The sequence below is a fragment of the Macaca nemestrina genome, chromosome 7 (genome assembly GCF_043159975.1).
Source record: "Macaca nemestrina isolate mMacNem1 chromosome 7, mMacNem.hap1, whole genome shotgun sequence".
Lineage (NCBI taxonomy): Eukaryota > Metazoa > Chordata > Mammalia > Primates > Cercopithecidae > Macaca > Macaca nemestrina.
This window is the reverse complement of record NC_092131.1, coordinates 122,799,031-122,811,157: the sequence shown is the minus strand read 5'-3', so window position 1 is coordinate 122,811,157 and position 12,127 is coordinate 122,799,031. Positions and strand designations below refer to the sequence as shown.

At 50.5% G+C, this 12,127-nt stretch overlaps 1 protein-coding gene across 2 annotated transcripts in view; it reads right to left on the bottom strand.

The window, feature by feature from the left end:
• Positions 1–389: 389 nt before the first annotated feature.
• Positions 390–12,127, bottom strand: part of LOC105493145 (acyl-CoA synthetase bubblegum family member 1) — a 64,654-nt gene continuing 52,916 nt past the window's right edge. For both annotated transcript variants that reach the window (XM_011760608.2, XM_011760610.2), the window contains 8 exons: positions 11,921–12,070; positions 11,428–11,604; positions 10,228–10,409; positions 9,025–9,255; positions 8,072–8,289; positions 3,673–3,812; positions 2,887–3,130; positions 390–847 (listed from right to left, as the gene is read on the bottom strand). In XM_011760608.2, coding sequence (XP_011758910.2) covers positions 762–847; positions 2,887–3,130; positions 3,673–3,812; positions 8,072–8,289; positions 9,025–9,255; positions 10,228–10,409; positions 11,428–11,604; positions 11,921–12,070 — 1,428 coding nt within the window. In that variant the 3' untranslated portion in view covers positions 390–761. The remainder of the gene's footprint in view (positions 848–2,886; positions 3,131–3,672; positions 3,813–8,071; positions 8,290–9,024; positions 9,256–10,227; positions 10,410–11,427; positions 11,605–11,920; positions 12,071–12,127) is intronic.

Genomic DNA, 12,127 nt, shown 5'->3' with positions numbered 1-12,127 from the left:
TTTTTATGAGAATGCTCCACTTGACGCCATCCTGCACCTTTGTTTATTCCAGGGCACTAATGGTCACTCGCACGCCTGCTGTGCACAGTCCTATGAGTTAAATACCCACTACTGTCTGCACTGGTCCCACCTGCTCAATTGACAAAAAAATCAGGTCCTTGTTGACAGTTCTGTTAAAAGGTTTAATATTCAAATTATACATTAAATAGAATCAAATCGGCAGCAGCAGTTTTATTAAGCATCAAGTCAGTTGGCATGTGTGTGGCAGAGGAGTGCCTGGTAATGGAATAACAGGTTGGCGATGTCCACCGCGATTCCAGAGTAAGTCAGGTCGCTAGGTAAGTTGTAACTGATTCTTTTCCTGCAGCGCACACGAGCAGTATCAGCCATCTCCCTCCCACCCCCTCCACAGCCTGCTGCTGGCTGTCCTGTATGTGAGCTAGCAGCTTTTTAATCTACCTGGAACTAAGGCCAAAAATTATCAGCCCTTTCGTTCTGGAAGGAGAGTTGACCTCATTTGTCACCTGAACAAAAAGCAATACTTAAACTGAATTAAAACTACCCACACGTGAAGCTTGTCGGAATTGTCAGCTATTGTTGGCGTAAGACCTGGTAAATGTGGAGCCAGTGCTGTGCCCTGACCTGGAGATCTAACAGACTTGCCAGAAATGCCTGTGTCCAGACTGAAGAGACCTGGGGCTCAGGAAGAGGCTCGGAACGCCTGCCCTCTATTCTGTAGAAACTGCAAGCATGGGCCCTGACTACATTTTTTGCTCTCGGTAAAAGGAGTCAATGGTATCTTTGTACTTCTCCAAAACTGTGAGCCGTTTCAGTTTCATCGTGGGACCTAAAAGGGAAATGAGAAGAAATGAGTGAGAAATTCTCTGAGAATTCTGAGAATGTGTGTGGTAAAGACTCACACTCAGTGAGTCCTATATATAACTCAGGAATTAAGCCAGATAATCAGGACAGTCAGTGGCCAGCCTCCAAGACAGTGATGGCTCCTGGTATTCACATGGCTTGTGTGTAGTCTCCTGTGTTATACCGCTGGTTGTGGGCAGTGGAGTATAGATGAAGGATTGGTATGTCATTTCTGAGAATAGGTTATAAAAGACTGCAGTTTCTTTTATATACATAGGAAGGTGGTATAAGCTACATCTGCCTTATCCTTGACCTGCACCCAGTTTTGATCCTCAGTCCATTTTCTCTGAAATGGATTTATTTGTTCCGTCTCTTGAATGAATAAATTGTTGAAGCAATAAAAAAAATAGACTAAGTTTCTGTCTTGGGCTTTCTCTTGGACCACTCTTCCTGGGCAAGCCGGCTGCCATGTTGTGAGGACACACAGGAAGCCATGAGAGGCCCACTGCCCACACACAGGTTTCTGGCCAGCAGCCAGCAAGGAGCTGAGGCCTGCCAACAGCCATGTAAGTGAGCACGGAGGTGGACCCTCAGCTGCAAGTGACTGCACCCGGCTCATAGTGACTGTAATCCCATGAGAGCCAAGCCAGAACCACTCAGCTAAGCTGTTCCTGGATTCCTGAGCTACAGAAATGTGGATAATAAATGTTTATTGCTTTAGGCGGCTACATTTTTGGGGTCATTTGTTACACAGCAATGTATTAGATAACTAGTACACATCACCTCTGCATTTTTGTGAATGTTCATACAACATTATGCTTTGATGGTTGTGACGGGGCCAGGGGACGTCCAGGTTATGGGGAGCCTCTGCTGTGGTCTTTGTGAGAGGTCTTCCCCTAATTCCTTTTCTTGCACTTGATTTACCACATCAAAAACAAGGTTGAAAGAGCTCTGATTTGAGGTCCTGGGTAGCTTAAAGTGCCTAACTCACTCTTGACTGTGTAACTGGAAACTTTCTGCGTTAAAATCATTGTATTAACTACTTAGCGAGGACATCTCTGTCTGACCTTGCATTCAGTGTGCTGGCAGCAGACAGCCAGATAAGCTCAAGGTCTTTAATTGCAGCTCAGCATTGCTGTAGACAATTGCATCTGGGTTCAGCCTTAATGAATTTGAGGGAATCACACTGGCATAACCATTTCTACCTCCCCTGTTCCATGAACACCCCATGAACATCTCTTGGCTACAGCCAAGAGTGACTTCAGCTGAGGCTGCACCAGAGCCCTCTCCGGGTTCTGTAGGCAGTGCTCCGGAACAGCCTTATCCCTTTATCACACAAGCTGACTTTCCAGAAGATCACAGTAGTCTCACCCCTAGAACCACATGACTCCAGCCTGAACACTAACAGGGCCTTAGTGTTGGCCTGGTAGTTCCATTGTGATTTTAGGGGAAAATAGTCCCATAGTCAAGGCCAAGTTAAATGTCATGTTCAGATTAGTTCTAGCACATATCAGCTGGGCGCAGTGGCTCATGCCTGTAATCCCAGCACTTTGGGAGGCCGAGGCCGGCAGATCACCTGAGGTCGGGAGTTCGAGACCAGCCTGACCAACACGGAAAAACCACGTCTCTCCTAAAAATACAGAATTAGCCGGGCATGGTGGCCCACGCCTATAATCCCAGCTACTCAGGAGGCTGAGGCAGGAGAATTACTTGAACCCACGAGGTGGAGGTTGCAGTGAGCCGAGGTCATGCCATTGCACTCCAGCCTGGGTGACAGAGCGAGACTCCATCTCAAGAAAAAAAAGAAAGTTCTAGCACATATCTTAAACATTCAACAGGTTCCACATAACCACAAGCCCATGCATGGAGCCGTCAGTGTCCTCCAACAGGAAGTAGATGGGTGTCACCCAGATTCCTGCCATGACCTTCTTGCCATGGCTGCTTCATAACGGGCACCTCCTAGGCACTGCCTTGGCCTCTGCCTTCCCACACAGCCGTTGCAACGGTGAAGAGAAAAAAACCTACCCAATTCTCCACCGGAAATGGAGAAGTCTCTCTCGAGAATGGCCCACTTCTGGATGTGGTAGGGCCGGGCTGCAGCATTCATGTTGACTCTCCGGATCCCCTCTTCGATGGCCTGGTACACGGCCTCATCCTTCCCTACGATCTCAGACACTGTGGTGGCTCTGCTGCCCACCCTCTGGCAGAACTCCACAGCTTGTTCAGTCAGATTATCAGTCGGGTCAGAGGTGTCTGGGTCCAGAGTGCACTGAAAAGCCAGAGATCAGATGAGGACCAAGCCTTACCCTACAAGATGTAAGCCCTGGTCCTAGAGGAGGTCTTACTGCTGTCGGCAAGGGTGTGAATCATGTGAGCTCTGTTTCAAAGAGACGGTTCTAGAATGAGTAGCTGCTACTGTGTTGAGCCTCGTGTTATTGTGGAAGGAGCAGTGGTCTGATAATTAGAAGGGCTCGGTCAGTGACGTTATTGTCTGTAAAGCAGGGACCATAACTCCTGCCTGTCTACAACCCTGGGGCTCAAGTACCTGCAGAGAGCAACGAGGGAGGGCAGCAGCACTTTGTAAACGGGAAAGTGCCAGTAACATGTAAAGGATCATCACGGTGGCTTATGTGGGACAGAAGGAATTTCCGCATGCCACAGTTGCTCCAACAGTGCAGGCAGCATGGACTTGAGTCATTCCAAAATGAAGCCATGAGATCTGGATGTCCCCTGTGCTGAATGTGGCTGCCAGCCAGACCCACAGACCCCCTCACTGGCTGCTCCTTCTGAGCCGGAGCCCCCCAGACACACCTTCAAGGTGAGCAGCATGGACAGGAACTTCCTCTGGTCCCCAATCAGCATGGCGTTGCTAATGATGGGTAGCTCCATCTTCACGGCCTCCTCGATGGGCACAGGGGGCACATTCTCCCCACCAGCTGTGATGATTAATTCTGGGGAGGCAAGGCCAGGCCCCCGGCACAGAATGTAGTCCAGGTGCCCCAGTTGAACCACAACCCAAGCCTTAGCCACAGCCCAGAAACCTCAGCACAGCAGGCAGCACAGCTGGAGACGCCCCCTCTCTGGGAGCCAAGAAGCAGTGGCAGGCCCTCCAAAGCAACTCACACCTGCTGGGGGGCTGCTGGCAGCACCCCAACGACAAATGCTCATCCAGGGTTCCCTCTCCTCAGCTTGTCATCCAAGACTCAGCCTGCTCAGGCATCTCATCCATGTCCCCTTCTGCCAGCCCCAGTTCCTGCCCCCAAATAGCCCATGTCATTTCCCTTCCCTGCCTTTGCTTAAGCAAAGTGACCATCCCTGTCACTCACACAGCACTCACCACCATGCTAAGCACTTCACATACAGTAATTCATTTAATTGTCACAATAAACCTATAATGAAGCAGACACTCTTGTTTTGCAGATGAGGAAACTGAGGCACAGAGACGTTCAGTAACTTGTCCAAGCTCACATGCTAGTAAGTGGCAGAGCTAAGATTTTAAATCCAGTCCAGTTCCAGAGCCCATGCTCTCACCTGCCCTGCTAGGATGCCTCTCCCCTTGCTTGCGCCCTTCTCCCTGGAAGGTCCTCTCCCCTTCTTTCCTTCTGTCCAACAGACTGCCAGGCACTCAGTGCCCTAGCCTGCTGTTCTCTGATAGTAATGATGGCTTACTTCTAGGCTAGATGGCAATAAATTAAATAAAATAAATTTAACGAATGCACATTGACTAATTTTAGTGAGACTGTACTCCTGTCCCTCATTTCTATCTAATTCAACAAAGATTAGTTGGCCACATTCTGTGCACAGGTCTTGTGCTGACATCAGGCACAGAATAGAACAAGGCTGTCCATGGCTGCAAGGAGCCCACAGTGCAGGGGGGCAGCGAGACAGAGGGAGGCACAGGGGCTGCAGGGCCAGGGCAGGGAAGCATCAGGCCCAGCTGTATGGTGAACATGAATGGGGTTGGCAGGCAGAGGGCAGGACAGAAGCAGAAGCTCACAGGCCTTAAGGGAACTGCAGGTAGCAAGTGAGGCAGAGGCTGGAGAGTAGCAGGGCAGATCTCAGAGGCTTCCAGTGCTGGCTCAGGAGCTGGATTGTGGGCAGGTAGGTGGGAATCACTGAATGGTGTGAGATCAAAGTTTTAGGATACTGTGGTAGCTGGGGTGAAGAGTGGTTATTCAGGGGGCAGGCTGGCTAGAGAGGAAGCCATGGCAAGTGTCTAGATGATCAGGGTTTGTCTAGGACAGCAGAAGTCAGGTGAAGAGGAAAAGACAGACTCTGGAAATGTGGGAAGACAAAAACCCAGCCTCCCTCACATATGCCTCATCATTGCTACCTCATTCCTGCCCTCTTCTCCTCACCACCGCCCTCTGCATTCTCACCAGCATCTTTTACCATTAGTAAATGATTTTTAAAAACCCTTAGCAAACTAAGCCTAGAAAGGAACATCTTTAATCTGATAAAGAACATCTAAAAATTTTTACAGCAAACATACTTTTTTTAAGATTTAGTAATTTTTTTTAAATAAATAGAGACAGGATCTCACTATGTTTCCCAGGCTGGTCTCGAGTTCCTGAGCTCAAGCAATCCTCCTGCCTCAGCCTCCCAAAGTACTGGGACTGTAGGTGTAAGCCACTGTGCCCAGCCAAACATACTAATGATAAGATAGTGAATGCTTCTCCCCTGAAATCAGGAACAAAACAAGGATGACCACTATCACCACTTCTATTCAACACTGTCCTGGAGGTCCTAACCTGTGCAATACGGCAAGAAAAAAATTCATCTGTCATTTGCAGATGATATCGTTGTGTCCATAGAAAATTCAAAAGAATACACACACTACTGGATTGAATATGTGGTCTGATCAAATGATCCACAAAAGGTCATTTGATACAAAGCCAATATGCAAAAAGCAGTTGTATTTCTATATACCAGCAGCAAACAAATAGAAGACAAAAAATGTTTTTGCAGCAACATCTGAGCTGAAAAAAACTTTTAAGTGATATTATTTAAAATACCATAAAAATTCTTAGAAGTAAATATAAGGAAAGATGTGCAAAAATCTCTATGCTAGAAAACATAGGATGGAGGCAGTGGCTCACACCTATAATCCCAGCACTTTAGGAAGCTGAGACAGGAGGATGGCTTGAGCTCAGGAACTCAAGACCAGCCTGGGCAACATGGCAAAACCCCCTCTCTACAAAAATAAAAAGTTAGCCAGGTGTGGTGGCTCGCACTTGTGGTCCCAGCTACTTAGGAGGGTGAAGCTGGACCAGAGGATCACTTGAGCCCAGGAGGTAGAAGTTGCAGTGATCTGAGATCATACCAGTGCACTCCAGCCTGGGCAACAAAGCGAGACACTGTCTCAAAAATAAATAAATAAATAAATAAATAAATAAATAAATAAATAACACATTATTGAGAGAAACTTAAAAAGACCTAAATAATCGGGAGGCTGAGGCAGGAGAATGGCGTGAACCCGGGAGGTGGAGCTTGCAGTGAGCCGAGATCGCATCACTGCACTCCTGCCTGGGCGACAGAGCGAGACTCCATCTCAAAAATAATAATAATAGTAATAACAAATTTTAAAAAAGACAAGTAAATGGAGAGATTTATCATATTTGTGAATTGGAAGAGACAATACTATAAAGATGTATTTTCCTCACCAAATTGATCTATAGATTCAATGAAATCAAAATCAAAATTCCACCCAGTTTTTGAAGAAACATATAATAATTCTAAAATTCATATGGGAATGAAAATGGCCAAGAATAGCCAAGGTCATCTTGAAGAAGACAACCAAGGTTGTAGGGCTAAGCCAGATATCTAGCCCTGTCATAAAGCTATAGAAATTAAGACACTGGGTATTGGTGCACAGATAGGCAAATAGACTAAGGGAACAGAATAGAGTCCACACATAGACCTCTCTCATAGACAGTCACTTCATAAAGGACAAAGGTATCACTGCAAGGCAATGGGGAAAGGATGCCATGTCAGTTGGATATGTATTTGGAGAAAAACTATTTGGACCCTTACCTCTCACTATACTAGTTCTGAAAGGAGGGCCGGCTCTGGTTGAATTTGGTTTTCTGGCTACTATCCTCCCCCGTGCAGGGATGTGGGTCCCCCTCATCTGCCATCACAAAGAGGCACACTAGGCGGCGCCCATGGCACATCCAAGCAGCCACCTGTCACTCCTGGGGTCTCACTGGAGGGTACCTGCCAGGGCTCACCAGCCTGCACATCCCAGGGCCCAAACGCCACCGCGAACTTTTGTCCCTCCCTGGGGTTACCGAGCCTCCATGGCCATTAGCTGGGGCCTGGGCACGGTCTCACACTGCCTGCATGACGTCCACAAAGTAGTTTCCCCACTCACTCAGCTTCAGTTTCCCCCATGAAGCCCTGGTGCGGGATTCCCACGTGGGTGCTGCGGGCATGACACCAACTTGGGTGAAGCAGGCAGAACATCCTTCCACAGAGGCATCCCCAACTACACCTGTCTCTGTGGGAAGTTTGTCTTATTTTAAATTTTATATCCAATTCGCATGCTATTCCCCATCACATCTGTGTTGCATATAAAAATACATAATATGTATGCTCTTGAATCTTCTGGAAAGACTTGCCTTGTTTCTCTAGGGGTCTGATTTCCAACTCCACCATTTACTAGCTGGGTGACATTGGGCAAGTTACTTAACCTCTCTGGATGTCCTCATTAACAAGTTAAGGTTAATAGTACGTGCCCCATAGGAGAGTGGAGTAAATAAAATGATGTCACTAAAGGTGCGTGACACTTAATAAAGGCTCAAGACCAGCAGCTGGTATAAACAGTGGTGGCAGTGGAATTCCTGCCCCCACCCCACTGCAGCTGTCCAGGGCGCTTGCCTTTTTTTGTTTGTTTGTTTTGGTTTTGTTTTTGGAGACAGAGTCTAACTCTGTCTCCCAGGCTGGTGTGCAGTGAGGCGATCTCAGCTCACTGCAACCTCTGCCTCCCGAGTTCAAGCAATTCTCGTGCCTCAGCCTCCTGAATAGCTGGGATTATAGGTGCATGCCACCACGCCCAGCTAATTTTGTGTGTGTTTTTAGTAAAGATGGGGTTTCGCTGTGCTGCCCAGAGTGGTCTTGAACTCCTGAGCTCAGGCAATCTGCCTGCCTCAGCCTCCCAAAGTGCTGGGATTACAGGCATAAGCCACCGTGCCTGGCCTGGGGTGCTCACCTTTGAGGCGCCCAGTGATGTAGAGGAAGCCATCGGCATCCAGTCGGCCAGCGTCGCCCGTGTGCAGCCAGCCTTCCTCATCAATGGCCTCGCACGTCTTGTCCTCCATGTTCAGGTAGCCCATGAAGATGGTGCGGCCCCACAGGCAGATCTCGCCAATGCCCTCTGTGTCCTGGTTCACCAGCTTCACCCGACAGCCAGGCACCAACTTTCCTGAGCTGTCGAGGGAGGGGCCGGGAGACTGGTCAGAGGGAGCTGTCTCCTTCAAGCCCCTACTGGGGAGCCGGGGTCCCAACAGCTCAGTCTTCACTGATGGCTAGAAGGTATCCCCTCACAGGGCTTTTGTATTTTAACAGGGGACTTACAGCTGAAAGATAGAGCCAATTTAAGAGTTTTAGGGAATGAAGGAAGGAAGGAACAAATGAAATGGTAATGTAGAACTTGGAGCACTGTGATAGGCTGGCAGGGAGAGGAGATATTTAATCATAACTGATGATCCTGCAAATCACTCCCCAGAACTGACTGCCCTCACCGCCCATTAGGAGGCTGGCCTGGTCCCCCCAACTCCTACCTTAGCTGGCCCCTGGGCCATCCACTCTCCTAGAACATGCTGGAGCATACCCCACGCCATGAGAGGGAGGGGCCAGAGGAAAACTGCTCCAGAGGTAGACCCCTGCTCAGGGGGCACCTGGGCTGTGCAGGCTGTTTTCAACCACAGACTCACACAACAAAGTGGCCGAGGCCACTCCCACTAGACTGAGGAGGATAAGCTAGGGACTTGGCCCAAGAGGGCAATGTTGGCTCTCAGGGGCTCCATAGCCCAGTGGCCAGGTCTCTGGGACCCAACTGGCTTGCAAAGAGAAGGTGGTCCCCAGGGCACTCAGCAGGCAGACACAAAGGAGTACCAGCAAGGGCGCATGGGTGTGCATGTGTGCGGCAGCCTTGAGCCTCACCTGTACAGCCGGTAGTTGCAGGGGCTGGACATGAAGTGGGGGCCTGAGGTCTCACTGAGGCCGTAGCCCGCATACAAGCGTATGTTGAGGCCCAGGAAGAAGTGCTGTGTCTCTGCTGTCATGGGGGCTGCTCCATAGAAGTTCTTCTGACACTTGGCAAAGCCCAGTGCCTGGCGGACCTTGGCTAGCACCAGGTAATCTGCCAGTCTGGTTGTGAAGGGCTTCAGGTCGCTGGTGGGACAGGGAGAATGGTTCATGGAAGAAATCACACACACACAAACACACACATACACACACACACACACACACTAAAAGGGTGGTATTCAGTGAGAACACCCTGGCTCGGCCATTCCAGTTGTCTGTTCCACTTGGTTGGTTTGAATATTGAACTTGCCCATGAACATGCAGGCAGATGTAGGTATGCAGGCACATGGTTGTGTGCAAATGTGTCTTGAACCAGGAAGCCAAACAGATTCAGCTGTGTACAGGTGTACAGGCAACAACAAAGACACATGCCATTTTGCATACAAAATACACATGCACAGAGACTTGAAGTATGTATTCGTGTATACACATGTACAAACGTCGGACCCCAGTGAAGCCCACAATTGCTTTGTTCATGCATGTTCATGTTTCATGTCTGTGCAAATGAAACTGTGGATGCTCAGATATGTACACACATCTCATGAAACATACCGTTTCACAGACACATGGGGAATGGAAACTACTTCTAAATTGAAACCAAGCCAGATTTTTGTCACTGACCCTCCATAGAACTATGTGGGAATTTTAAAAGCTATAGAAAGAAAGAAAGGGTGAGACATTTGAGGGGTTACTTGGGATGCTGAAAAGGCTGGAAAGGCTAAGTCCTCATCACTGTGGCCCCTTCTCCGGCCACCTACTGAGGACAGAAGACCTCAGGAGACTGTGCCAGGAGCTGCTCCAAGGGAGGTGAATTTCACTTCAGAGAAAGCAAGTTAGTCCTCCCAGTCAGAATCCAAAGGTGGAGCGACTCTCCCCAGCAGGCCCTGGGAAATGCATAGGAGCTCAAGCCCAGTCATTGATGGGGCATCTGCATGGGGTCTCCAGAGCTGCCGGCCCACTGGAGCCGGGACAGGCATGGCCTATCAGACCCTCACTGTGTTTTGGGTTATGACCCAGTGCACTGCCTCCCCAGGCCTCCCGCCCGTGGGCCCTCTGTACCTGCCAGGGCAGGTGAGGTTCTGCTCCAAGGTCACCGACATGGCCCACAGCAGCATCTTGCGCCGGATGAAGCCAGACTGAGCCGCCACCTCCTGGATGCGCTCCATGATCTTCTCCCACACCCGGGGCACCCCCATGTGCGATGTGGGCTCCACCTCCCGCAGCGTGTTCACCAGGCTCCCCTGTTCACACCGGAAGAGGCAGCCCTGTTGGGTCCGGGGCAGCTGGGGCCCAGGGGCCCCCTCTCACCAGCCAGGCATGCCGGCAGCACACACATGCTCAACGGGCACCCGCACACACCTGCACACAAGGTATGGCACATACTGTTTCCTCAATGGTTGTCGCCTCGCTTTTTGCTCACAGAACCCTGGTGGCAGGCAGTGGTCAGGCAGCCGTCAGGCAGCCAGTGCTTCAGAAGGACCTCAGTCTCATCCCAGCCCTGAGCGTGGCGACTCTCCATGAGTCTAACTCAGACACAAGAATCCCATTCCCCTAGGCAGCATTTGGTTTGAGAATAGACAGGTGACACTTTGGGACACTGAGATGCTGGTGGAGGGAAACTGGCTGGGGGGTTTCTGAGAACGTTTTCCTCACAGTTAAAATAAGGGTCCCAAGAACAGGTATATCCTGTGAGGCTGGGATTCAGGGAAGGGCTGTAGCCATCTGGTGATAGTCTGAGGACACCCGTCCTTGATCGTGTTACAAGTCCCATGAACCACTCTCACTCCACTTTATGTAATGGCATCAGGTTCCCGCTTTGTCGCCCAGGCTGCAGTGCAGTGGCACGATCTCCGCTCACTGCAAGCTCCGCCTCCTGGGTTCACCCCATTCTCCTGCCTCAGCCGCCCAAGTAGCTGGGACTACAGGCGCGCACCACCATGCCCGGCTAATTTTTTGTATTTTTAGTAGAGACAGGTTTTCACCGTGTTAGCCAGGATGGTCTCGATCTCCTGACCTTGTGATCTGCCCACCTCGGCCTCCCAAAGTGCTGGGATTACAGGCATGAACCACCACGTCCAGCCCAGTTTACCTTTTTGTTTGGTCATTTGAGTCAGGCTGTGCCCATTGCAGCTGACAGAATTCTGACTGATACATGCACAGGAACAGCACACACACAAATGCACACTCAGGGCCCATGGACACACGTGGACGTGGCCTGGCACACGGGCTGGGATGGATGCACAGTAAAGGCAGACTGACCTTCAGGGCGTCGGGTTCGGCAAAGCAGACCTGGGCCCCCCACTGGATGCCTGTCCACAAGTCGTAGATCTGGGCAGCAATGTGGCTGAGGGGCAGGTAGCTGACTACCACCTCCTGCTGGACTTCTGCCGGCCGGATGTCACCGGCCTGGCTGCCGTACCTTGCTGTCCAAGTGATCTGGAGGACAAGTAGATGGATCCCAGCAGTGTCCACAAGCCAGCCCTGGCGGTGCTCACAACTGTGGCCACCCTGAGGGCCAGCCCCAGTGTGGTGCCCCCTGTGGCATCTCTGCAGGCTCTGAAAACCCTAGGGCAGGCCTCCCCTCCCCCTTGCTGGGCTCAGTCTGGGCCACAGACTGATGGGCTGTTCTACCTATCCCAGCTCCTAGAGCAGAGGGGCCCAAGGAGCTTTCCCAGGGGCTACTGGGGCAGAGCCATGGCCCAGATTCACCCATAACCCCCTTGCCCACCCCCACACCAGGCGTCTGTCCTACATTGTCTTGACTCAGCATCACGCCCTTGGGGTTCCCAGTGGTGCCGGAAGTGTAGACTAGCACACAGCACTGGTTGGGCTGCTGGGTGTCAATGATGGCGTCCAGGGCTTCCTCGGGCACTTCATTCCCCAGCTCCATGAATTCCTCCATCTGTAGCCAGATGCAGGGAACAGGCAGGCTAGGTCAGCTGGGTGGGCCCAACAGACC